The 26,822-nt window shown below is 28.8% G+C and overlaps 1 protein-coding gene across 31 annotated transcripts in view; it reads left to right on the top strand.

The window, feature by feature from the left end:
- Positions 1–26,822, top strand: part of slo (calcium-activated potassium channel slo) — a 99,587-nt gene that overhangs the window by 61,654 nt on the left and 11,111 nt on the right. For 14 of the 31 annotated variants that reach the window (XR_013881018.1, XR_013881017.1, XM_080165919.1 and 11 more), the window contains 18 exons: positions 1,783–1,833; positions 3,187–3,213; positions 4,785–4,811; positions 6,123–6,249; positions 6,805–6,882; positions 10,198–10,264; positions 11,419–11,514; positions 14,109–14,218; positions 14,802–14,870; positions 15,452–15,497; positions 18,579–18,656; positions 18,885–18,950; positions 19,257–19,283; positions 20,402–20,441; positions 20,737–20,795; positions 21,508–21,585; positions 22,040–22,138; positions 23,508–23,577. Coding sequence is in view for 28 of the 31 variants with exons in the window: in XM_080165919.1 (XP_080022045.1) it covers positions 1,783–1,833; positions 3,187–3,213; positions 4,785–4,811; positions 6,123–6,249; positions 6,805–6,882; positions 10,198–10,264; positions 11,419–11,514; positions 14,109–14,218; positions 14,802–14,870; positions 15,452–15,497; positions 18,579–18,656; positions 18,885–18,950; positions 19,257–19,283; positions 20,402–20,441; positions 20,737–20,795; positions 21,508–21,585; positions 22,040–22,138; positions 23,508–23,577 (1,215 nt within the window). In the remaining 3 variants the exon portion in view is untranslated. Of the gene's footprint in view, positions 1–630; positions 715–1,782; positions 1,834–3,186; positions 3,214–4,784; positions 4,812–6,122; positions 6,250–6,804; positions 6,883–10,197; positions 10,265–11,418; positions 11,515–14,108; positions 14,219–14,801; positions 14,871–15,451; positions 15,498–18,578; positions 18,657–18,884; positions 18,951–19,256; positions 19,284–20,401; positions 20,442–20,736; positions 20,796–21,507; positions 21,586–22,039; positions 22,139–23,507; positions 23,578–26,822 lie in introns of all 31 variants that reach the window. The other 17 variants (XR_013881019.1, XM_080165939.1, XM_080165922.1 and 14 more) reach the window with 11 other exon arrangements.

Below are 26,822 nucleotides of genomic sequence, written 5' to 3'. Positions count from 1 at the left end.
ATTTATGAACGAGTGTTGTTAAATTTGAAGAGAGATAAAAAATCGTTAAAGGCTTTACTTAAGTCTACAATACAATAATTAATTTTATTCAATTTAGACTACATTTGATAACTATTTTAAAAAAATATTTTTGCAAATTATATTTTTTAAATTACAGTAAATCTATTTTCATCTTGTCTCAAAATTAGATTACCTTCCGGTGTTGTATCAAAACAGTTTTTAACCTGGTGAAAAATATTTCTAGTATGGTTTTATAGAAATTGTTCACAAAGATAAGAATAACAATCAAACGAGTAATTCTTTTATTGTTGGTCTGGACCTTTAACACTTCAAGGCCAACAAATGTTTGATGAATCATAATTTTTTTTGTATCAGTGGACTACTACATCTAAAACCAAACAAAAATTATATTAACATCACCAGAATTAAGTATCGTTCACTGCCCTTGTTGTTAAACTCATAAACACACTCGTTCATGAAGAGATCCGATTAGAATTGATATTTTTATTTTCAATAAAATGGTTCATATACAAATCATATATCTGGCCAGTTGTTCATCAATTTGAGATCATAATACTTAATTAGATTTGAAAGATTTTAACCTTAACCCTGCTCCCTGTGTGATTTTAGTCGTTGGAGGCTTGATGCTGCACTCTGTCCTTAAGAGTCAAGAGATTTCAACTCAAATAACAGCACGGGGGAAAACAAATGGGGGTAAATTAAAGAAAAGATTGGCAGTGTTTTTTAATTTCCTTTTTATTAAGAATTTTTCATGGTGATTTAACTTTTTTGACTAACTCTCCTGATAAGATTGTTTTCATAAAAAGGGCAAGATAAAAATTATTGTTTAAGGAAATTGTATTAAAAGTTAAGATATTTTTTTAAACAGTAATTTTTCTGATGTCAAAAGTTGTTGTCTTTCCGTCAGAGTTGATACAATATGATGAACACATTTTTGAAATACTTTTTACAAAGTCTTTAAACTAACATTTGTTTTCCCTAAAATATTTCAGATCATATCTTTCTAACCTATCTCGGTGTTTATTTTAGGATTAATTTATAATAATTTTGTAATAGGCATTAGTACAATATCTACAACAAAATCAAAACGAGAGCAATTTTGTTCATAAGTAGCGAAATGTATACAAACCTGCGACAATTTAAAAGTTAAAGAGCTAATGAATTAGCTAATATGTAATTTTAATAAAAAGCCTCATATCTAAAGTTAAAATTTAATGCTTAGCTATTTCTGAAAAAGTTACAGAAAACTGTTACTGGTTGTGTATGGGTGGATAAATTTCATTAAATATTATGGAGAGGGGAGAGAAAGGAATGGTTTTCTGATGTGACGGACATACGATATACCCTAAATATAGAGAAGCTGCACTTATACAAAATCTAACCTTTGATTTGTTTAATGCCTAGATCAAAATTTAGTTGATTAACATTAATGACCTAGTTAATGTACATTTAATAATGTGTACATAAAGTAATATTAAATAATTATACCCTGTTTTCAGAACCTGGATTTGATAAATTAGTTAAATTATGATAGAAATCCAATAACTGTTGTTAAGTCATTATTATCCTGTTTTAAGAATTTTTTAATCTTGATTTTTAAAACTTTTTTTAATGTTTAAATCGCATCTTTATGTACAATCCGAATATTTAAAAATTATTTTAATTTAAAAGATTTCTTTCACTAATTCTGTTAGTAAATAAAGATGTGCTTTAGAAATGACCATTTCTTTTGACTAACATTTTCCTGTTTGTTTGGTGCAGTGGCAACTTTTCGAAAAGGAGTGAGAGCAATACAGCTTGTGGGACGAGCCAGTGAGTTTTTATATCATTTATATAATAATAATAACACATACAATACAAAACACACAATTTTAGCAAATTCTAATTACAACAAATTGTCTTTTCAAATTGAAGATAAAAGATAGTTTAGATGTGGTTAATACTTTCAGTTCAAAATCTATTTTTTGAAATGTCCAAATTTTGTTGAAGATTTTTAATGATCTAAATATTGACCATCAAAAGGTCTATTATGCATGATACTATTGTTAAAAAACTTGGATTATATTTAAGGAAACATAATTCTAATAAACATATCTATTTTGCCACAATCTACCAATGTATATTAACATCCTTGAATATAAACTAAGCCTGAAATAAAAACTAAAGGTATTGACTGAAAGTATAGAAAACTGTTCTAAGGCTGCAGCTGCGTGAATGTCTAGTTTATTGCGTGATTGTCGCAGATTCTTGTCCAATATCATTGTTATCCTACTCCTTCTGTCTTACAATTAACAATTTTTGGTCATTTAAAAAAAATAAAAAGAGTACAATAAAAAAAATCAGGAGCATGGCAATATAAAAAGGACCTTAATGAGTATTAATAAAATGACCGATATTGTTATTCACAAACTACTGAGATTCAATGATACAAAGAAACAAAAATAAGATGCACAGCACATGCTTTGCAAGTACAAAAGCTCTTTTTGGAGCTACATTTCTCTCTCTTTTATAAGGAAAAAAATGTTTTTAAAAAAGAAGAAAAAATTCACATTTAGATATTGAATTAGTTTTTACATTCTTGTATAAGAGGATTTTAGAAGGAGACACATAATTCATATCTTCCAAGAAATAAAAATCCTTTGAATTCAACTTATCTTACCATATTCACATAAGGTTGAATATATTTTATTAGGGATTAATAAAATTACCCAAATGGAAATAAAATCTGTTTGAGAATGAAAAATAACTGCATTTTATTAATATCATTTGGTTTGTAAGATAATTCTTCGGGAGAGAAATGAAAAAGATTTTAATTTTATTTGATTGTAATGGTATAAAGATATTTCTTAAAAATTTTATTATACTAAATCAAAATTAATTTTCCTTTGTAAAAATGGTACTTCAGTGTTGAACTTGCAATGATGAGATGTTTCATCATAAGTAAAAACAAGTTTTTTATTAAGGCTTTGTAAATCAAAATATCTTTATGGTATTATAATCAATTTACAAAATAAAAATCTAGCAATTCTGGTTGAAAAATCACTCTTTGATGTTACTCGTTTGTGTTTGGTGTGTATTTAGAATCATATGATCATATCTTATCATATTTACAAATAATTATTTATGCAAATGATAAAAAAGAGAATACTAATAATGATTATCTAGGTGTTGATGATTTACAAAATATTTTCAGTAAGTTTGAACCACCCTACTGGTTGGACACCATTTATAACTAGTTATTCACTTGTCAGACTGGTTCACATTTCAACATTTATCAAAACCAATTTCAGATCAATAATAAATACATTTTTATAGTAGGTCGTAATCTAAAATAATATAATTTTTCTACTTCAGACAAACTCAAGAACAAAATATGTCTGATTTTTTTAATGAAATATTTTGAATGCTGAAATAGGAACCTTAGTGATCACTTTTTAAATTGCACAATAGTTTCATTGCTTCAAATAATAAATAGAATATTCAATATGGTATTTAAATTCTAGGCCTTTAAAATTCAGCTTTTAAAACTAATCATCATTTTGTCGTTCTTTAGATAAAGTAGCTTCAAGATATAATTGAGAACTTTATTGTCTTAGCAATTGCTTTTGTTTATTCTTGTTCCAAAAATTACAATGTAAAGTCTAAAGTTAGCTTAATTAAACTGATAAATATATTATTTTGCATGATTTAAAGGACTTAGCTAAAAGAAATTTTTTAGAATAATTTAAGAAAAGTGATTCAAGAGAAAAAACTATTCACAAAGATAAAAATTATGAATTAGGTCAAAAAAATAAATTTATGTTCACCTTATTTACTTGCTTTGCTAAAATTCACAATTTTGCTTCTGTTTTGTCAAAAGTGCTTTTCTTTCTTTAGCTTTAAAAATTTCTAGAACCTTATTCATTAAAGGGGAAGTTTTTTTGGGGGGTGACGGTAAAAGTATATTATGAAGGCCTAGTAAATATTAAACTTTTAGAGGGATATTCAAATGTTTATTGCAAGTTTTTTTGGGGGGTGACGGTAAAAGTATATTATGAAGGCCTAGTAAATATTAAACTTTTAGAGGGATATTCAAATGTTTATTGCAAATTCCATTTCAATGCATCAAGATTTAGTATTTTTATCTTTTTGCCATTGGACCACTTATAGGCTCCCTTAATGTTTAATTGAGTTTTCAATGATTGATAAGCTTTATTTAGGTAAAATAGGTTCAGGAATAATATCACTCATGGTAAGAGTTTTATGAGTTAGTTAGTTATCTGTGTGTGTATCTGTGTGTGTGTCTGTACCGAAGGATCTTGCTAACCGCTGAACCGATCGGGTTCTCCTTAACAGGGTAGCTTCTCATAAGTCCCGGGAAGGTTTATAACTATTTTTGGGGAGGGTACCACCACCCTCCCAAGAGAAATGACAAAAAAATCGAAATTTTTAAAAATTTAAGGGAGACTTCAACGTCAAATAAGGTGGTATCGTACATAAAAAATTAACTTTAACAAACAAAAACATTTAAAGTGCCACTAGAGGCCTCTAGGGGCGTAGCCGCTAGTTTAAGATAAAGAATGAGGATGAGGGAGGGTGGGGTTCTAAGTGATCCAGTGGCAAATAAAATTGATTTTGTCAGTGTTCAAAAATAGTTTTCTTGTTTCTTTTCCATGATTCTGTTAATTGTTTCGTGTTGTGATTTTCCCCCCTTTAATGAGTAAGTTTTTTTTTAAATTGTCATAACATTAAATAAATAAGAAATAAGAAAGAAATAATTTTAGGTGAACACAGGGAGGAAGAAAAATTATGTAAGTTTACAAACAAAGATTAAAACAATTATTTTCAGTTTCTTAAGTATGGTTTTATCTTGGTTTATTTTATTCAGTTTGCTTTTTGGTAATTTTATCACTTATCTAGAATTTTGAAAAAGGTCTTGATCAAACATTTTATCTTGCTTCATTTTATTTAATTTTTTGAAGTTTATTTTTGTATATAAACTAAGCAATGCAAGACGCACAATTTCTATTCTAATATTAAACAGAACTTTTGCAAGTAAAACTACACATTTTTTCTCAATAATTTTTCATCATTTCAATTCTGCTTTGTTATGAATTTATTTGGTTTTTTGTTTCTTTTGTAAAGATTTAAATTCTATGTTTGAATTTTGTTCTGACTGTGCCAGGATTGTGCAATGGTGGAAACTTTTCAACATTTTTATTTCACAATGTTTTGTGGCACTTATTACATTTATTTTCTTGTTAAAATGATGAAACTAAAAGTGAAACTAAACACATGTTACCTCTATATATGTATGTAAAAAGGCGTTAAATCATTGGCGATGGTATATATGTTAATCAATTAAAAGGTTTTGATTGTTGAAGATGAAAAATAGGTTTTATGTTACATATGGTATCAATGCAATTATTAAAGATTAGCATTGAAATAGTATTGTGAATCTAAAATTATATAAAATACAAATACTAAATTATAGGAATAAAACTTGACATTGTTCCTAGTGCATGGATATAAACAAATTTTGTGTCACTAAAGCATGTTTTCATTCATATTCATTTAGAAAAATTAAATTAGAAAAACTGCTTGGTGTGTACTTATCATAATTGATAATTATTTCTGCTCTATTTATTTAATTGCCTATGCCTTATTTGCATGCTTTTCATAAATAGAAAAAAGACTAAAACTTTATACTTTTATTTTGCCTGTTTCTTCTTTGTTTGTGATAAGATGTATTAAAGAGAGGGTAAGATCACATATATGTTATACGTTTTATAAAAAAATATTACAGGAAAATCAATACCTAATAGAGTGGTAAAATTGCTCGACATTTTTTCATCTTAAAGGGCTTAGAGAAAAAATAATAAAAATTGATAGCGTATTTGTATTATCATATTTAGCTGTGTTTTGTCAAATGCGACGTTTTAGTCAAACTGCTTTAAATGTACAAACTTATATTTAAAACTCTAAATATAAATAAAAGCAAGGAATGAATATTTAAATATGCAAGCTTTTTTGTGATATTGTACACTTTAAAAATTCATTCTTTCTTTTTAATATTTAACTTTTAGTTTACAATACATGTTGATATCATATAAAATTTTTAGTGGCAAATACGAAGCCTGGAGGACCAGTACAACCCCAATCCTCCCTGGCTACTGGGGCTAAAGGTCCCAACGCTCTGAAGAAAAATGTTTCTGTTAAAGAAGATGTAAAGCCAAGCATGAATGGAAGGTAGGACATTTTTTTTTAAATATTAGAAATTATGGTTTAGGGATTTTAATTAACTAATATACTTGTATAGTTCTTACTAATTAATTTAAATGGACACTAACTTGAACAAAAAAAGTATTTTCACCACTTCAAATTCTTTGCTTGTTACGCAAATCGGCTATTTTTGTAAATCAAATTTTTCAACGAAATAATGCTTTTATCTGGCCACGTTACTAATTGAAAGTTTTTGAGCTTGTTATTTTGTATTTTGTTTGTGTGTATCAGATGGACAACTTTAAATCTGTTCTAATCCACCATTTCCAAGTGTGTGTCTTTTTGTGTGTGGGTGGTGTGTGTGTGTGTGTGGGTGTGTTTGTGGTCCGCATTGGACAAATATTTAAGTCAGGTTCTCAAGAGTAGGATTAGCATAATCATGGATTCATAGATTCTCAAATATGGCTCAATTTTTCACAGAATAGAGTTTATTACCATTTATACGAGTTTTATAAAAATACTAACAACATGAATGGTTAGTTTGTGTAGGAGCTCAGGTTTTATTGTTACTAACTACTTCAGGTTGAGTGGACCTACACGACTACTTGATGATACATCCTATGGTGGATATCATCTTTCTTATGAAGTCAAAAAGCTTATGTAGGATTTTCATATTAACATGGCCTTCACAAGTATTCAACTACAGATGTTTCCTAGAAATAACAATAAATTGATGTACATTCCACATGATGATAAACTAAATTTCTTTTTCTGCAGATAAAATGCTTGTTTGCCACCCAACCAATAAAGATTTAATAAAAGTGCCCACTGTTTTTAAGCATACTAATAAGAGAACATAATTAAAAAAATTGGAACTTAGTCTAACATCCCCTACCTTTATGATTATATAATACAACTGTGTATATTTCTCAATTTACTTAGGGATGCAAATATTTAATTTCAAATTAAATTTATCGAGACAAACTTTTATTTTGGAAAAATATTTCAATGTACACTGCTATTAAATAGTGCCTCTTTTACTCGAACTAAACTAATCACTCATAGGGCTATACCTTGCATGACTTACCCAACCTAACCTAACCTTAACTTAACCAAAGAACAAAAGGGCAGTTTGAACATCAATAATTTATTTATTTTAATGTATATTTGTTATAAACATCTGTAGTTGAAAAGACTTGAAGGCTAATTCATTTTTCTACCTTTCCTTCCTCTGTAGTTAACATTGGTGTTTTATATGTGTCAACCTATTTATGTATTTATTATCAACTTAATGTTTAATATGGTTTTTCATTATCAGACCTCTGCTTGCCATCAGCTAATATTCAAAGTTTTATACAGTTAGTTTTCACATTTTTAACTGTATGAGGCTTTAATTTGTTAAAAACAAAATATTTTTTTTCATTGCTTAATATTTATCTAAGATGTTTTATTTTAAATTCTTATTATAGTCATAACATTTTTATTTCTACTTATTCATAAAATTATACTTTTGCATCAAAACTTTTATGATTTTTTAATCTTTTGTTGTAAATTTGTAAACTAGCTTTTTTTGCAAAAATTGTAAACACTGCAATGCATAAATAAGAGAATACCTAGAAGTAAACATTACAGATAATACTAAATCTAATAACCATGGATTGGCAGCCACTAAAGAATTGAGTTTGCGTAGCTTAGTCTAATGTCAGTGGAAAAAAAAACCAATAGGTTTGCAATAAGGATTAAGATTTAAATTTATTAGTATTTTTAATCATTGAAGAAATATGAATTACTTTCAAATTGCAGCTTTTCAATGTCGTCTTAGTATGATGCTTAGAGCAGTCGCTGAATTTTCGGCTGCAGATTACAAATGCTATAAAGCGGCTGCAGCTGCCAAACCCTGCATAAAAATACAAGCTCTACATCAAGATAAATAGAACTTTATTTGCCTGGCATCTTTAATGTCCAATATATATGCAAATTTATAAACAAATGGCTTTGGCGTAGATAATAAAAAGAGCAGTTTCGAGGTTTTTATGGTTTATTTGCCCCACTATGCATCTATCTTATAAGTTACAAATTGGCACTTTTCTAGCACTTTTTTAAACCAATATTACCAAGATTTTTCTTGTCATATACTTTATTGGTATTTTTTTAAAAATGTAATTTATAGTTTCTAACAATTCAGCCCAAGCAGCGTTCAGTCGCAGTATAATAAATATCCTGACCCGTAGCTACAAATGCTCGGTCAATTTTAAACATAACACAGCTGAATCCGGAATTGCTCATAAGTAAAGATAAGTAGTTGAACATTACAACAATTCTGCAGCCGAGTCGCACTAAAAAGAATGAATCAAGCAACTGCCACGACCTTGTTCCTGATATTTTAACAAATTTCTCTATACGTAACATCCTAGACTGACGGTTACGTTTGGATGAAGAATTCTTAAATTAATTTGACTTTTGGGTGAACAGAATTTGAATATTTCTCGCATCATTTATCATTTCATTTCAAATTTTAGATTACAGAATCAATTTTAGTTCAATATGTTTACATATGTCTGCAATCTTATCTTTTTGCTTTACTGATCTTTAAAGTTAACTAATTGATCAATTTGTTCAGCATTTTTGTTTTTATTGATATTTTAATTGCTTTGAAATTAATTGAAACCTTGCATGATTAAATTATTCCTCTTAATGCATGATTAAGTGTTTAATTTAAGATTTTGATTATATTAACATGTGCTAACAAGAATAGTTATTTCCATAAGTAGCAAAAACTTTACATATGAAAAGAAAGCCTATAATAAAATGATTAAAATCTTTGGCATCTCATTCTCGGGACTAACAAAACTGGTTTTTAACTTTTATTTTTTTCATTTTATAACCGCGGAAAGCTGTCTATAATACGATGCTATAAATAACTATTAATTCGCTCGTTTTGATGACATATACATATGTATCCCTACACATCATATTCAAATAAATAAAAATACATTTTTTCTTTCAGGAAACTCCTCTTAAATTATTTATCTATTATTTCATCTTTATATACTTTTAAAGTTAAATTTTCATGTCCTAGGCTATACAGCATACACAAGAACATGAAAAATAGAAGAAAGTGTCTTTTAAATAGTTCCCAAAGAATAAAAGAAATTTTTTGGCGTTTTAGCCAAATTACTAGTTCTAATCAAAAAAAGAAGTATTGTATTTTTGTTATTAATAAATTATAAAAATGTAGACTGGAAGTAAGTATAAAACTATTAATAACCCCAAATAAAAATGTGTTTGTAGATAATTTGATGTTTTTTTCTATCAATGTTGTTATCCAAAATATGTTGTTAGTTATCCATAATTTATCCTATTTATATATTCCTCTAAATGTTGCACGATTATAAATGTTTGTAGGTGGCTAAACTACTCTAATAGTCTTATTTGGTCATTAGTTTACAGTCACCTTTTTAATATAATGAAACTTGAATTAATAATATAAAGTTACTTTGTAAAGGCGTTCAAATATTTTAATTGTCTTCTCAAAGAGAGGGGTAGGTTTCTGGTAGAATCCGTAAAGGTGTGTGTTTTAAGGCTTAAAAATAGTAGTAGAACGATAATATTCACTAAATATGTGTATTTCTTATTGAAAAGAACTATAGACAAAATTTTTTTTTTAAAGTTCACATACATTTTTAACGTTCTACTACTGTTTTTTACTTATAACACATAACCTTTACGGTTTTTACCAGAAACCTACCCCTCTCTTTATAGCTACTAAGGGGCATCATTGAGATTATTTTACTTTTACAAAGTAATAAATTCCAATTGATTTATAATTTCTACTTTTGCAGTATTTCTAGTCAATTGAATAATTTTAAAAAAAAACTTTTTTGATTTCCAATATTAATATAACATATAACAAAGAAACTTTTTTGATTTCCAATATTAATATAACATTTAACAAAGAAAATTTTGTATTTCTAGGCCAACGAACAAAGCTGCAGTTCAACAGAAGAGCGCTAAAATGGAAGTAGGCATAGCTGACGATCAGGTTTTAATTTACAATATCTTTACATAACGTCTACCTATAAATATCAAAGATCTTAAAGGATAATGAAACGGATTAAATTATTAGTCTAAAAATTTAGAAACTACCTTATAAATTGACAGAACTAATAGAAATTTAAATATTCATCTGACGAATTAGATAACGCAGTGGTGAACTATGTGTACCAGTGTAATTTACATTTCAATTCCCCTTCCTGCCTTTTCTGTTATTAATCTTTATTTTAGTTGTGTATCTTTGGATTTATATTGAACCATATTTTTTCGACAATTCCTTCCCAAATATCGAATAAAGGATACTTTGCAAAATAAGTAGAAATAAACATATCCCCTTTAGTAAACTTGCAATAGAATAATCCCTATAAATCCTTGTTAGTGTGAAGCTTTCATGTAGTAAGGAGGTACATATTCTATTTTCCAATTTCGATAAGAAAAAAACTATTTGGTTTGCAATGCTGTGGTGTTCCATCATTTCCACATAAATCAGCTTAATGAAAACGCCAAAATATTTTTAAAAAAAACATAGTCATGAGTATTGAGTTACATTTTGACATTTATAACGTTTCTTATCTGATCAATTATTAATAACTAGTTGTTACGCCCCTAGAGGCCTCTAAGGAAAATAGAGGTGGGGGAGGGGAGTCGATCCTTTCCCCCCAATTTCAAGTTTAGGTTTAAAAAGGAAAGGAAATTTTTTTCTAGAGGTGAATTTTCTTGGGAGGTTGGAGATACCCTCCCACAAAATAGTTAGAAACCATCCCTGGACCTATAAGAAGCTTCACTTTGAAGGAGAACCATATCAGTTGAGCGGTTAGCGAGATCTTTCGCTACAGACATAAAAGGCTTGCTACTGTATATAATTGGATTGCACTTCTGATTTCTGTTAGGAAATGATGACATACCCGATGGTGCACAGAGTTGCACACACATACACAAATAAACTATTTATTTGCCAAACCATTTATTGGTTCAGGGTTAGCTAATTTAATATAGATAGATTTACATTTTTTAACATTGGAAAAATAAACATAAGATTTTTTTTCTTGGACAAAAAAAATTCAAGTCAGCGTGTATTCGAAACCACCGTCTTACAATAAAGATTGTCAATTGTCTTTTTTGAAGATTCAAATTTATTTTCAGGCAAAAGATTTTGATTTTGAGAAGACGGAGATGAAATATGACAGCACGGGAATGTTTCATTGGACACCTGCTAGAGCTATTGAAGACTGTATTCTGGTAAGTAGCAAAATTAGAGTAAAACAATAGATGAGGAAGGGGTTAAATAAATGTATGTCCCCACTCTGCGTCGACTTCCAAATATGTCTTTAAATATCAGCCAATAGCATCGGGAATATTAAACCAGCCAAGTTGCTACAAAAGAGCATAAAGCAATATTCTAGAAGACGAAAAAGTTCCCCAACAGGTAGTTCTCTGGTTTTACACTTAGATTTAAACATTTATTATATAAAATATGAGGATAGGGTCATATAGCCCTCCCTAACCACTTAAATAAAAATATGGATAGGCATACTTTAGCCTCACATAAACAATTGATTGGGTAGCTATATCATACAAAAAAGTTGTAACGTATCGTAATTCTTTACAAATGTTTAAACAACATTTGTAAAGAATTTTAGTAAAGAATACCTTCTAAGGACAAATTTTTTATAAAAAAAAATATAATGGTATTTTATAGGTATGAAGTATAAAAAGGCAATATTAAAATAACAAGTCTCCTGATAGCAATACTAAATAAATGTATAAAGTATGAAGTCTATCTAGCATTGAAAGTCAAATGCTTAGGTACTCTAGAAAATTTACATTTTTTATTCTATTTCTCATGATGTTGATAAAATTTAAAACAACAGAATGTTTCTACGTTTTTCTTAGAATTTTATTAGATACAGTGCGTTGAAAAAAAATTTACAACAGTAGTTCTCTGGTTTGGTTTATGTTCTAGTTTAGAAACCAGGGTAAAAATATGAAAGATAAATAAAAAATAGTTATCAATTCTAAAATTTTATTCTTATTGTTTCTCTCAAAGAGCTTTTACATGAAGTAAATTTTTACCATAAATTTGGAACTTTTTAAAACTCTGTGGGTGGCTTGATACTTGATGTCTGCAGGTGCAGAGCCTTGATCTTGACCTTGTGGATTTTTAAAAACTTTTGTAATACACATTTGAGAAGTACTTTGTTTTTTTTGTTTTGTTAAAACTAATTAAATTAATTTTAACATGTACTTTAAATGGCACTTTTAATTTTAGCCCTGTATTTTTGAGAGTTTATGTAAATTGTGAACAACATATTGAATTCTTTGAAGAGGGGGGATATACAATATAAATACAGGGTTAGCACGCTGGCATCCTGGACATACAAAATTAAACTAAAAGAAACTCAGAATATTTTTTTTATTTCATGTGAAGAATAATCTGTTAAATTGAAAATCCTCTTTGTAACATACTTAAATATAGAATTTCCTCCCCAGCAACTTTGTTTTAATGGGATATTTCCAAAGATTCTGCGTAAAAGCAAACTTGTTGCAAAAATTATTTATGGATTTTGTACAAATCACTGATTTCATAAAAGGATTTCTAGCAAAAAGATAATTGCTTTTTTTAAAATTATGATCGGACACCCAAAATAATGTTTTAATTTTAGTGCAGCAAATACATTCAACTTTCTTGGTATGTTAGCTCATAGTGTTGGGTATACAATATAAATACAGAGTTGAGTGGAGGAATTTGCATTATTCACAAAAGATTCTCGATACTAAATTTGGTTTTCCAATACACTCATCTTCCAACAAAGCATTCTTGGAGTAAATGTTGTAAGAGTTGAATGGTTCTTCCTTTTTTAAAAGCGAAACTTTTCTATAATAAGGATCGGTCCGTCCGTACGTCCGTTCGTACATCCGTCCTGAACGGATAGCTTTTTTCGTTAATTTAGGCATGTTAGAACTGTCCTATAGATCGTCCATTTTAAACATGTTGATTTATTTACTTTTTTAACAACAAATTTTTATATGATCTAATTATCCGATTGATCTGATTTTTGGTAAACTGATTTCTGGGACAGCAAAGTACAATATTATAAGCGAAGCAACACTATAATCAAGTTCTAAAAATGTAAGTATGTTCATAATAGTTTCCTGTATCTAGCAGTTTTTCAACAAATTTACTTACAATTTTGCTTTGACTTAATACATTAATATTCTGATTATGCAGTTCTGACACTAAACACGTGTTGATGTCCGTTTGTCCAACCGTTTCAGTGCTTCGCTTTCATGGATGTTGTCATCCTTGTCTTATTAGGTCATAATGCTAATAAAAAGTTAAATAAATTATTTTTCATCATTTTTGTTCTACCATTTAGATTTCAGAATACATTTTTACAATATGGATATCTATTACGTTTTATTCGAAAGAAATTAAACACATTTTGTGACTCTTCATTCTCATTACTCCTTGCATGGACAACAGTGTATTCAATAAATTCTAAATAATTGATGTTGTCCATTAGCTTAAAACAAATTACTCAAAGCACAATTATTATTATTCATTAGTTAGGTAAATAATGCTAAATATTTTCATTCTTTATTTTAAAAGGATTTCTTTACATTTGGTAAACATAAAATACTAACCAGATTTGAATAATAGTTTATCAGTAGTGGTTAAGGTTAGTGGACTGATGGAGCAGCCCCCCTCCAATTTATAAAATATTTAGTTTCCAAAGTCAGAATTCCACACATAGATTATGAAGAAAGATTATTTCATTGTATTTTTATCTTTAAGATCCTTGGAATAGTTTTGAATTATTTTTTTGTTTTAGGATCGAAATCAGGCCGCCATGACAGTTTTGAACGGTCACGTGGTTGTCTGTTTGTTTGCAGATCCTGATAGTCCTCTCATAGGACTCCGTAATCTTGTCATGCCCCTCAGGTAACACAATTTTACAACGTAGCTTCAAGAATTACAAGTTTTACCTAAATAACTTTTCCACATACAAGCTGCATCATTTCTGTATTTGGATCATGGAATAAAACGAAATAGCGGGTTTCGTCATATTTTTACAGTAGCTTTTGATAGGTTATTTTAGATAAGTTCAAGTAAATGTTAAAGATTGCCCTAAAGGGTTAGGAAATTGGCCCCGCAGGGTTAGAGCCCCCAAGGGGTTCTAGAAATAAGAGAAAAGCTACTGTGAAAATACGACGAAACCTACTACTGCCTTTTCTTTTAACATTTAATGATGTGTATTGCAATCAAGAACAGAATAGTATTTAAAATCAATATTTAGAAGATAAAGAATAATGATTATTTTTACTTTGGGGAAAATATATCTAATGCAAATACTATTTTTTGATAAGCGATTGGTTCGGTTAAGATTCCTTACATGTATTTTTGGATAACTGCTTTTGATACAGCTTAATGAATTAGATTGGTAGACATGCTGGAAATTAAATTTAATTGAAAAAAATCCAATGTCTTTAATTTTGTCCATTAAAAAAATATATTTTTTTTTCAGGGCATCCAACTTTCATTATCATGAGTTGAAACATGTTGTGATAGTGGGTTCTGTCGATTATATCAGAAGGAAAATAATTTCTCATTTGTCTTGATAATATTATTATTTTTTAACTTCAATATATCTAGCTTTTTCTTTATTTTTTTCTATATCTTTATTTTTTTCTATAATTTACTCTCTTCTTTCTATTTAGATTTTCTCCGTCCTTTTTTATTCTTTAATTTTATAATTTTAAACTATTCATAAATTGGAATTCATTAGTTTTGTTATTCTTTTTCTTGTTTATATTCTATTATACTCTAGAGAAAAACTACATAAATTTAACAATTATTTATGGCCTAATAAATTGCAAGATGTCATAGCAAACAAGGAACCAGGATCTCACTTTATTAAATGTAACGCGGTGTACAAATATTTCTAATATTTACCATTATTCTTATTATAACAAAGATGACATAAAGGATATTTTTTATCAAATCTAAAGATAACCAGAATAAATTGAATGTCAAAATGGCTTTAAAAAATCCATGTTATTGCTTATTGTTATAGAAATCTACATACAATCCATAGAATCGACAATACAACTCAAGCATGCCTAGATTCATGTTTTCCTTTTTGATCCTTAAAATGAGAAAATTGTTTGTAATTAGAGAGTGGAAAACCTTACAGAACCTGCCCAAAATATCCGTGCTCAATGTAAGTATTATCTTTAATTAGATCTGTTTCTTTTTATACAATTAATTTCTGTATCGACAAAACTGAATGATTCTTTCATCTCTAAATAACATTGTGTACAATTAATATTCTATCCCACTCCTTATCATTCTAAAGATGTTATATTATAATGTTTATAAATATGGCATTTGAAAACAATTGTGGCCCTTTAGAAAATGCAATTATGAATTAATTAAATAGTTGTCTGTTGTTTATAAAGTTGTCTGGAATCTATTAATATTTTTTTCACTCATACCTCAAGCTAAATCACGAATTGCATTTTAAAAAGTTTTAATGTTAATGAAGTTTTCAGGGCTCGGCAGCCGCACCTCAGTCGTGAGTAAGCCTCAGTGAAATCGTCATATTTTAACTTAAAAATTATGCCGGATGTGTATTATAAACCTATTCCCAAAGAGTCAAGCGATATTTTCGAAAAGTTGTTTTTTTGATCACGAGTTTAGAATTTGAGGTTTATACTGAGGCGCGTCTGCCGAGCCCTGAAAGTTTTAATTATTGGCAGGTGTGTGAGGTGTATGGGGTGCTTTGGGTGCAAATGCAAAGTTACTTTTGTGAAACTTTGTTAATAACTTAGTAAATTATTCTTCAAATTTCATTTTTTACATGTTAATTTAAAGATATGATAGCCAGGATATCACGATAAAACAAATTAAGTTTTACTTTGAATAAAGCTTTCTCGAATTGTTTTGTGTTATTTTCTTAAGAGGTTTTAGTCTTTCTCTGAGATTTTCATTTCTAACTATGGAAGCTAAGAGTGACATTGAAGATATAAGATCAATCAAACATTATAAAATTACCGAAGATGATTAAAGTCCCTCCACATATTATGACGTCATGCAATAGAATAGCTAATGAGAGGCCAAGTATACACAGAATTTGACCAATGGCTAAATTTATGCGGACCTCTCATTGTTTTTTTATCGTATGACGTCATAATCTGTGGAGGGACTTTAATCATCTTAAAAATTGCCTCCTGGCACTGGTAGTTAAAAGATATTTATTTATTACATGTTCAGATATGCTTTGTAATATAAAAATCATGTTGAAAACCCTAATCCCAGAAACCTATATCTAATTTATATTTAATTAAATGTCTTGAAGTCATATCAAAATAGCTAGCACTAAGGTTAACAAGGCTATTATCATAATTTTTTTGTCTGTAGCATGATTTTTCTGCAGTCCATGTGATTGAACAAAGCTTTGTTTGAATTTGATGCAGTTTCTATTACAACTTCTTTCATCATGGTTCACACTACACACCCATTAATTGTTTACACTTTGTTTTCCTTAAGCCGGCTTAAAAAGCCAGGTGGCTGAAAAAACAGGAAATCATAGTGTACTATAGTAAGTCTATTAAGTAAAACTACACTTCACTGAGAAGTAAGAACAATTTTTGGAAGTACTGACGTTATATTTGATGGATTAATAAGTTAATCTTAAATACAAGTTTAGATTTATTTGATTCACCTGAAGGCTTATAAAAACTATTTATTGCAACATTTTTTTTTGATTAATCAATTATAAAATTGACAATAAAAAAATAAAAAACTAGAAAACGATTTTAAATTAAATAAGTTTCTGAAGTTTCTCCTCTTTAAAGTTTCTCTCCGTTCTTTTACAAGATAAGAATACTAAGGATAGAAATTCTTTTGTATATGAAATGTGAATGCAGCATTTCCAGAAAGATTTCATTCAGAACTTCACAGCCGCACATCTTTAGCATTGTTAGGCTATTGATCGAAGAAAAAATAAATCTATAGTACAAATGTGTAATCAGACATCCATCTGAATCCCCCTGTTGGGGACCTTTTTCGTCTGCTAGCAAACTTTTTTATGCTCTTATGCAGCGACTTGGCTGTGTTAATATTCCCGACGTTATTGGTTAATTTTCAAAGACCCATCTGAAAGTCGGCATAGGGTCCTAGGGAAGGGGACATACAGTTATTTATCCCCTTCCCCCTCTATTGTTTTACTCTAATGTGTAGTTTAATACAGCCGCGGCTGCCATCCCTGTTTTAATTTAACCTTTTATCAACCTTTGTTAACAAAACTATCTTATTTCAAAAGAAACCTCGTTATGCACTTTTTGAGATTTATTTAACGTTCATGCTTTTCTATTGTAATAAATAATCAAAGTTTGCGGATTTGATGCCAAAAAATGAATATCATTTTATATTCATGATTATATCTCACAAGAGATTTAAAAATATTTTTACATTTTCAAGAGCAGCGATGACTTTTATATGTGTACTTTAAGATATATTTTCTTTTTGTACTTAAAGTAATTTAATCTAATTGAATTTTTTTCTAGTGCAGTAACTATAACCATGTTTTTTTCTTTCGTTGGTTAAAGTCAACAATTCCAAATATATGTGAATATATTATATCAACATTAGTAGTTCATATTGTCACCTTTTTTCTTATAATAATCCAATAAGGAACCATACTGTATACAATAGTCAACGTCAATAATGGTCATTAATATCGATATTAGCTTAAGCACAAAGACATTTTAATGATGCCATATTGTCGACATAAACTTTTAAAATTACATATTGATTAATGCTGTCAGTTTTTATATTTAGAGTCATTATATTACTAATTGGAAATATTTTGAATGAATGTGTACGTGGTTGTGTTTAAACCTTGTAAAAATATGCACAGAATTTTTTTTTAAATTCTTGGTCCACCAACTAAAAATTTTGTAACTTATATATTCTGAATTTGTTAATAGTTATTTCTCGCATCGTATTATAAACGGCTTTCCGCGGATATAGAATATACAATTTGAGATTAAAACCAGTTTTTTTTAGCCCCGAGGTGCCGAAGGCACCGGCTAAAAAACTGGCTTAATCTTATGATTGTACATTTTTATATTCGTAGAAAGCTGGATATAATTCGATGCTAGACATAGTCATTTCGTATGGATGAGAACCGGTTCCTATCCACCGGATTCGAATGAATACGAGAAATAATTTTACCAACAGACCAAGTGACTGCTCAAGCGACCAGATAATATTAATAACATAATATTCTTGTTTTCAGGGTTCCCCATTGAGTCGAGCAGACTTGCGTGCAGTCAATGTTAATCTTTGCGATATGTGTGTCATTCTTTCTGCAAAGGTAAAGACTAATATTTTTTTTTATAGAATTTTAAGTTATTGCTTGTTGCTCCGTCAAGGAAAAACCGTAATATGAAATGGATTAACTGTTTAAGAACATTTGAGGGGACAATTACATTTCATAAAGTCTTTGTTTTAAAAAAAAATAACAATTTCATAAACAATTACCCTTGCATAAATTCTTAATAAAAAATCCATAATTCTTTTTCAAAGATTTAATGATTTTTAGGTTCCTTCAAACGATGATCCAACATTGGCTGATAAAGAAGCTATCTTAGCCTCTCTAAATATCAAGGTAATCATCATTTTAGTCTAATCCATTGAAAAAAAGTTGAAAACTAAAATATTTTTTCAGAATTTTTATTATAAGCATTTTATAAGAGCTTTTTTGATCACCTGGCTTGATTTTGAAAGTAAAAATAGTACTTCTAAGTTTTTATGTAAAGATTTTTAACTAATAGCATGTGACAAATAATTGTAGATTTTAAGCCTTTATCTTCCTATATAAGAATCCTTTTTCTGCAAATCCCTTTTAATAACCTTAAAATGTTTTTTTTTATTATATAATTTTTCTATGTTTTTGTAACTGCAATTTTTTAAGGCTTTGTTTCACAGTGGGTCATCAAAGGTACAAAAATTGTAAACTTAACCTTTTTGGCTTCTATGTATTACTCAATATAAAAGTAATATTGAAATAACTTTTTCAAGCTTAAGCCTATCAATAAAGACAATGGTATAACTAACAACTATATTGCAAAGGGCGACACCTAAGAATTTTAGTCAACTTAGAAACTTGAGCTTTTATTAATAACATGGGCAATTTTGTATATAAGAAGTGCAAAAACAACAACCTGAGTATTCAACCAAATTTACATATTATTAAAGAAAATGTGTAAAAGGAACTTTGTTAAGACACTGCTATAACAATACTTACTCGAACGGTGTGACCTAGAAACATAAAGACATATTCAAGTTGAAGAGTAGCTGTGCTACTTGGACTTTACATTATCTATTTTGTAAATTGGCTGTATATAAGTGAAAGAACCTCTAGGGTTATAACATAGTTGATATAGATATTTAGTATTTAACAAAAATATAATTGTACTATGTATTATTTCAGAAAGCTAATTGGTTTTATGTTTTCGTATTTTTTAGTTCAATGTTTCATTTTTAAACATATATTAGAAACAATAAGCTTTTTGATAATTTTATCCAACAAAAAGATTGCTATTGCAAGTTTATCAGGAAATGTTTGAAAAAAATGTCTTGTTATTTGGCTTATGTGTCTTGTCTATGGCATCAAATTGACTACAAAAGTAAGGCTGTCATAAATAATTTTATACAAATTGAAATATGATGAAAAGAAACTGTTCATTGATAATAGGTGATTTGACTAGCTATTTGTAATTTTTTTTTACAAATTAAGCTTTTTATTTTTAATTGCCTAAAAGTTCTTTATAGCATTGTGTACCAATAAATTACCTTTTTATTAATGAATGAATCTTTGACTACATCAGAGCATTTGACTTCGAAAAACATTTCCAGTAATTTCTTTCCATCTTACTAAATATGCTTTTTTATTTGAATTTACTTCAATTTCTTTACCTATCACATCTCTTACATGGGCAGTTTCTTGAAAAAAAAATTAATCCACAAGGATTTGGAATGGTAAGGCATTTATCATTATTTGTCTTTTCAAATAGTAATAATGTTTAAGAATTAATATGATTTTTAAAACCTTTTCAGGCTATGACATTCGATGATACAATCGGAGTTTTAAATCAAAGTAAGTTTTAATTCTCATTTAAGCTTTCTGTTTGATGGAACCCTTGATTTTTGTCATAAAATTAAAGAAATTTTGTTAAGTTGAAAAGTTAAATGTTCAAAATAAAGAATTCTTTAACTAAGAAGCAGTTACTACATAACCTACGTTGTCTGCTCGCCCTTAATTAACTATTCCAATTTTAGATTTGCCATTTATGGATGTTGTCATTCTTGTTGTTTTTCCTGAAAATTATTGTTTAAATAATTTTGTGCAACTGAAGAAATATGTCGCACTATGATAAATATTTGTAATTAAGATGGAGGTGGAAATGATTCTCTGTCCCCTCTGGGCTCACCAATAGTTCTACAGAGAAAGGTATAACTGCTATGCAGTACTTTTTAAAGGATAAAGGGATCAAAACTTCTCTACAAATTACACATCAGTTCTTTGTTTCATCCTATCTGTTATGAAGCTCTTTATATTCGGGATTTTAGTGCCCTTAAAAAAGTGGATAAATTAAAAAACCTTTGGCCAAAATACCTGAATTACGTCATTTTTTATAGGCACTATACAGAGCTTCGTCTGTGATATACACAAACTTTTAGTTATAGTTGAATAAGCAAATATATTTAAATATTTTAAGGAAATATGCAATATTATTTAGAATTAAAGTTTAGACCTTAAAAAAAGGAAAGATTCAAATATGCTTTTCAAAAATTGCATTTGTCTAATTTTTTGTTATGTTTTTGCTATTCATTATATCCTTGTATTTCTATATAATGTTATTACAAAACATGAATTATGAAAAAAAGGAATGCGGTGTCATTAAATATTCATCATTATGGCAAATTTATAAAAATTTTAGGTGACATTTGTGGTATTATTAAGTGACATGAAAATAACATAATTTTGAAATAATATTTATTATCATGCTTTTCAAAGAGGTATTGTGTTTATACTTTATATGAATTTAAAAATATAGGTTTTATGCTTACAATGGGGATTACTTTTTAATGAAGAGATTGAAAGGCGCAAGTTTTCATAAAAATTAATCTTGTTTTAAATTGTTTTTTTTTTAATATTGTAGCAAGGATCAGTGTATGGAGCAAATGTTCCCATGATAACAGAGCTGGTCAATGACAGCAATGTTCAGTTTCTGGACCAGGTAAAATATTATCCTTTCTTTATATTGTTGTTATTATTGAGTTGAGTTATAGTTAATAAAATTGCTAACCAGAATACTTTTTGTATTCTTATTGGCCTCAAATGACAGGTGTCATAGCTATCTATTTATTATTATGATGACTCGGACATCAATCAATCTTTCTCTGGGATGACCCTGACACTTGGCTGTACCTAACTATCTATCTATCTATCTAAATGATGATGATGACCCAGACACAGAGCTGTACCTAACTATCTATCTATCTATCTCTAGGATGATGATGATGACCCAGACACAGAGCTGTACCTAACTATCTATCTATCTATCTCTAGGATGATGAAGATGACCCAGACACAGAGCTGTACCTAACTATCTATCTATCTATCTCTAGGATGATGATGATGACCCAGACACAGAGCTGTACCTAACTATCTATCTATCTATCTATCTCTAGGATGATGATGATGACCCAGACACTGAGTTGTACCTAACTCAACCCTTTGCTTGTGGAACAGCCTTTGCTGTTTCAGTACTAGATTCTCTTATGTCAACGGTAAGCAGTATTTCAATTGCTTGATTCTTAACTTACTATAAATCTCTTAAATCTCACTCCTTACAATCTAGAGGAATCAAATGTTGCTTGATTGCATTTTTTAAAAATTATGAGTTTAATGTCTGTATTGAACTCGAATTTTTTAAGCACTGCGACGTGCATTAATCACCACCAAATCATGGGACACCTAATTAAGGTGTACTAAAAAAATGATTATTATCCTATTATATAAAGTAGTGAGGTGTTTTTGTCTGAAGCTTAAGATTTCAATAAATACTGAGCAGAATAAGTTGTCCGTTTTAGGGAGCTTGTCATAAGTCCTTGGGTGGATTTAGCCTATTTCATTTTTAGATTTAAGGCTTGATATTTAAGGCTATTTTTATTCGCCCTTTAAATACAGAGCTTATGTTTGCTTGGGACGATGCCTCTAGTTATTAAAAAAATACTAAACATTATTTTTCTATGAAATAATGTACAAAATGAGAAGTACTTTCGTAAAAAACATCTTTCTGAAAAAACAAATAAAAACATTTTTTTTCTAAAAATAAATATATTCTGTTATTTTGGGAATAAAGAATATGATGATGTGGGACTAACACTCTTCTAGCTAGAAATATATTTGTGCCATCATAAACAATAAGAATACCAGTTTATGAGCACGGGTGTTCCATTATTTTAGCAAATGAAAAAAAAAGCTATTGAAATTTTCACCAAAATTGTTAGATTAGTTAGTTATCTAAAATTAAAGAACACAGCCATATCAAAACATTGATCTTTTGTTATTTTCTATGAAGGCTATTATGGTATATTTATTTATTTTGAATTTATGGGACTTTTTAAAATTGGCTGCTATAATAATTTTGACATTATAACGATGCCTTTCTATTCTGAGATTTACAAACTTTAAAAAAAAATTTATGCAGAAATAAATTTCAGCGTGTATGGGTTCTACAAAGTAGAGTACAAAATAAATTTACTCCTTGACACATATTTTTGACATAAAATGCTCTCGTGTAGAAATTTTCTGTGTAATATTTGCATATTTTGTGGGTGCAGAACAAAAACTAATATTATCAGTTACAAATTATATACTAATATGGATCTAAATCTCTACCTTTAAATAACACAATACAATTAATCTTTCTATGTTTAGTGTCAATAGAGATCTCATATGTTAAGTAATGGTTGGAAATAAATATTTTTATTTAAAAAACATCAATAGCCTATAAAAAAGTTTTCGTTTCTTAAGAAATAACTTAACCTAACCTTATCTTTCTAATGGCTATTTTGTAGAAAGAGTCCGCTCTTGTGTTTGGTGAAATATTCAAATAATCCTGCTACTAAAGATGACACCATATTCTCTTTTCAGACTTATTTCAACCAGAACGCCTTAACGCTGATCAGATCCTTGATTACTGGAGGAGCAACACCTGAACTAGGTAACAAAATATTTTTTGGCGATTCGCGACAATTTCAGGAGATATTCTATAGTTTAGTTTTTTGAAATTACCAAAAATTTATTTATCTTATATTAAGGTCCTTTTATTGCTAACTCTACACATCCATTTCTAAACGTTTTTCATCTTTTTAGATTTTGTAATCCTTTCTTTAAATATTTAGCATAGAAATTAAACTAATCTTGATTGCTTCTATCATATGTTAAGATTAGATTATTGATATTCTTTCCGCAGTCATTTCATATACACACATGATAGTGATACATTACACACACACACTCACACACATACACAAACACAAACATAAATACACTCACAAACACACACACACACACACACACACACACACATGCTACATTGCACACACATGAAAGACAAAGAAGAATTTATACATTGTTGTAACTTAGGTATGCATTTGGGAACCTCAACTTTGGGTCATGTTTAATAACAGAAACAAGTGCATAAAAATATGAAAAAATAATAATCCTTCTACAAGATTCCCAAAAGCCGAGTTTCTATATTTATATTTCAATTAACAGTTTTAATTAAAAGTTAAATAAAATAAATTTTTAAGTTGAAGCAATTGGAATTATTGGTTTACTATTTCCATCTATTCTTCCTTATAACATGATAGCTGCGCCGCTAGCCTCTCTATTATGTACATTATTGAGAAAAAAATGTTAAAAATTGAAAAAATGGGAAAGCTCGAACCCTAACTTATATGAAACCTCTGTATAGAGCGATTATGTATACTCATTTAGAAGTATAACCTAATCGGACCAGAACTTGGCAGCTTCTTATGATGCTTTATACTGGTGAACAGACAGGAATCATTTTATTTTATATTGTAGACTTGTCCATAAATTTTAATAATTTATGCTGTTTCTTAATTGAATGAAATTTAGATTTTTTCACCATGATTACATCTTAAAGTAAGTATGCTCGTATCTCAGCTAAAACTGATTTAGAAAGAATAAAGACGTTAAAAATGTACTTATATTCTCTTATTTTATCCTTCCTCTAAATTTATGTTTAAATTAAACTAATCTTGATTGCTTCTATCATATGTTAAGATTAGATTATTGATATTCTTTCCGCAGTCATTTCATATACACACATGATAGTGATACATTACACACACACACTCACACACATACACAAACACAAACATAAATACACTCACAAACACACACACACACACACACACACACACACATGCTACATTGCACACACATGAAAGACAAAGAAGAATTTATACATTGTTGTAACTTAGGTATGCATTTGGGAACCTCAACTTTGGGTCATGTTTAATAACAGAAACAAGTGCATAAAAATATGAAAAAATAATAATCCTTCTACAAGATTCCCAAAAGCCGAGTTTCTATATTTATATTTCACGTTTTGATCGTATCCAATTGTGAAATTTTATTGAAATGTCTCAGTAACCAAATACCTTTAAATTTGATTTTAACTAGACTTTAAAGATTAATGTTTTGCTTATCACTCCAATCACTTTTAATTCCAATTTTCTGGGTAAAGTTATCAAAAAAATTTATTTTGGGGACTTCAAATATTTTTGGTCCATAACTTCTTTATTATTTTCCATACTTGATGAACTAGTTTTTGTCTCTCGTATGACCCACTTCTGAGGTCCCCTAGTACGGTAGTATGTATAAGGGAAGAATCTTAATAATGCCTAGATGTAAGTTTGCTTGTGAAATTATGCAGAATGGTTGTCAAACTTTGTCAGCTTCCGTAGATATACAATACATTAGAGAATATTAATCAGATGGTTTACAGATCAATGGAATATTTTCATACTTTTTTAAATTAAAATAATCAACTTTTGCTAAAAGATTGAAAGGTAGTCTGCGTGCTATTTTAGTGCCCCTGTTCTGCAGCTTGGCTGTGGTTTTTAACACTTTAAAATTGCATAAGGCTTTGGAGAATTTTTTTAAAAAGTACGTATCGGCTATTTGCGTCCTGCAGAGTTTTGTTTGCAATTAATAAAGAGCTCTTCCTTGCCATTAATTATTATTTGAAAATAGCAGCTATATAGAATTTGTTTTCTGAGCGAGAACATAGAGCTGAGTTTGCACATGGGAAATCTTACAGAATATAAAGTCACGAATAAAGGAATGGGTTAACATTACACTAGTCCCCAAAAATTTATAATAAGGTTTTCTTATTCGTTGGATTAACAACTTTGAGGACTTTAAGTGAATTTTGATTGATTGGTTTCTTAAGTTGAGGTTTCAAACATTTCAATCAATAATTTCAATCTACACAATAGGTAATTATGTTTATAATCATTGAGGACGAACACAAATTTATCGGGTATTGCATTATCCCTTTATATCCCCAGGGATAAACGGGACCTGTTTTAAATTCAAATACATGTTTTTTCAAATTTTAAAAGAATTTTTTAATTCCTTATTTGTGACTTGGCAAGTGGGTTTGACTTACATTATCTAAAACTTTAGAAGGCTTAATTGATATAGTGTGTACTAACTTTTCTATCAGACCCCTGGTTGTTTATATGCATAATTCTAACTTTAAATTCCCTAAAGTGGATGTACAATTTAGTACATCTACACTTGTAGTGTACAAAAATTAAAAGTATACAAAATGATTCTGAAAACTTTTATTTATTTTTAAAAGAAATTCAATTAACAGTTTTAATTAAAAGTTAAATAAAATAAATTTTTAAGTTGAAGCAATTGGAATTATTGGTTTACTATTTCCATCTATTCTTCCTTATAACATGATAGCTGCGCCGCTAGCCTCTCTATTATGTACATTATTGAGAAAAAAATGTTAAAAATTGAAAAAATGGGAAAGCTCGAACCCTAACTTATATGAAACCTCTGTATAGAGCGATTATGTATACTCATTTAGAAGTATAACCTAATCGGACCAGAACTTGGCAGCTTCTTATGATGCTTTATACTGGTGAACAGACAGGAATCATTTTATTTTATATTGTAGACTTGTCCATAAATTTTAATAATTTATGCTGTTTCTTAATTGAATGAAATTTAGATTTTTTCACCATGATTACATCTTAAAGTAAGTATGCTCGTATCTCAGCTAAAACTGATTTAGAAAGAATAAAGACGTTAAAAATGTACTTATATTCTCTTATTTTATCCTTCCTCTAAATTTATGTTTACGGCTACCCTGTGATAAACCTTGCCGTCTTTAGATATTCATCCATCTTTCTAAAA

The sequence above is a fragment of the Acartia tonsa genome, chromosome 7 (genome assembly GCF_053477335.1).
Source record: "Acartia tonsa isolate MP-2025a chromosome 7, ASM5347733v1, whole genome shotgun sequence".
NCBI lineage: Eukaryota > Metazoa > Arthropoda > Copepoda > Calanoida > Acartiidae > Acartia > Acartia tonsa.
Note: the sequence above shows the minus strand (reverse complement) of the source record. Positions and strands in the feature narration are given on the sequence as shown.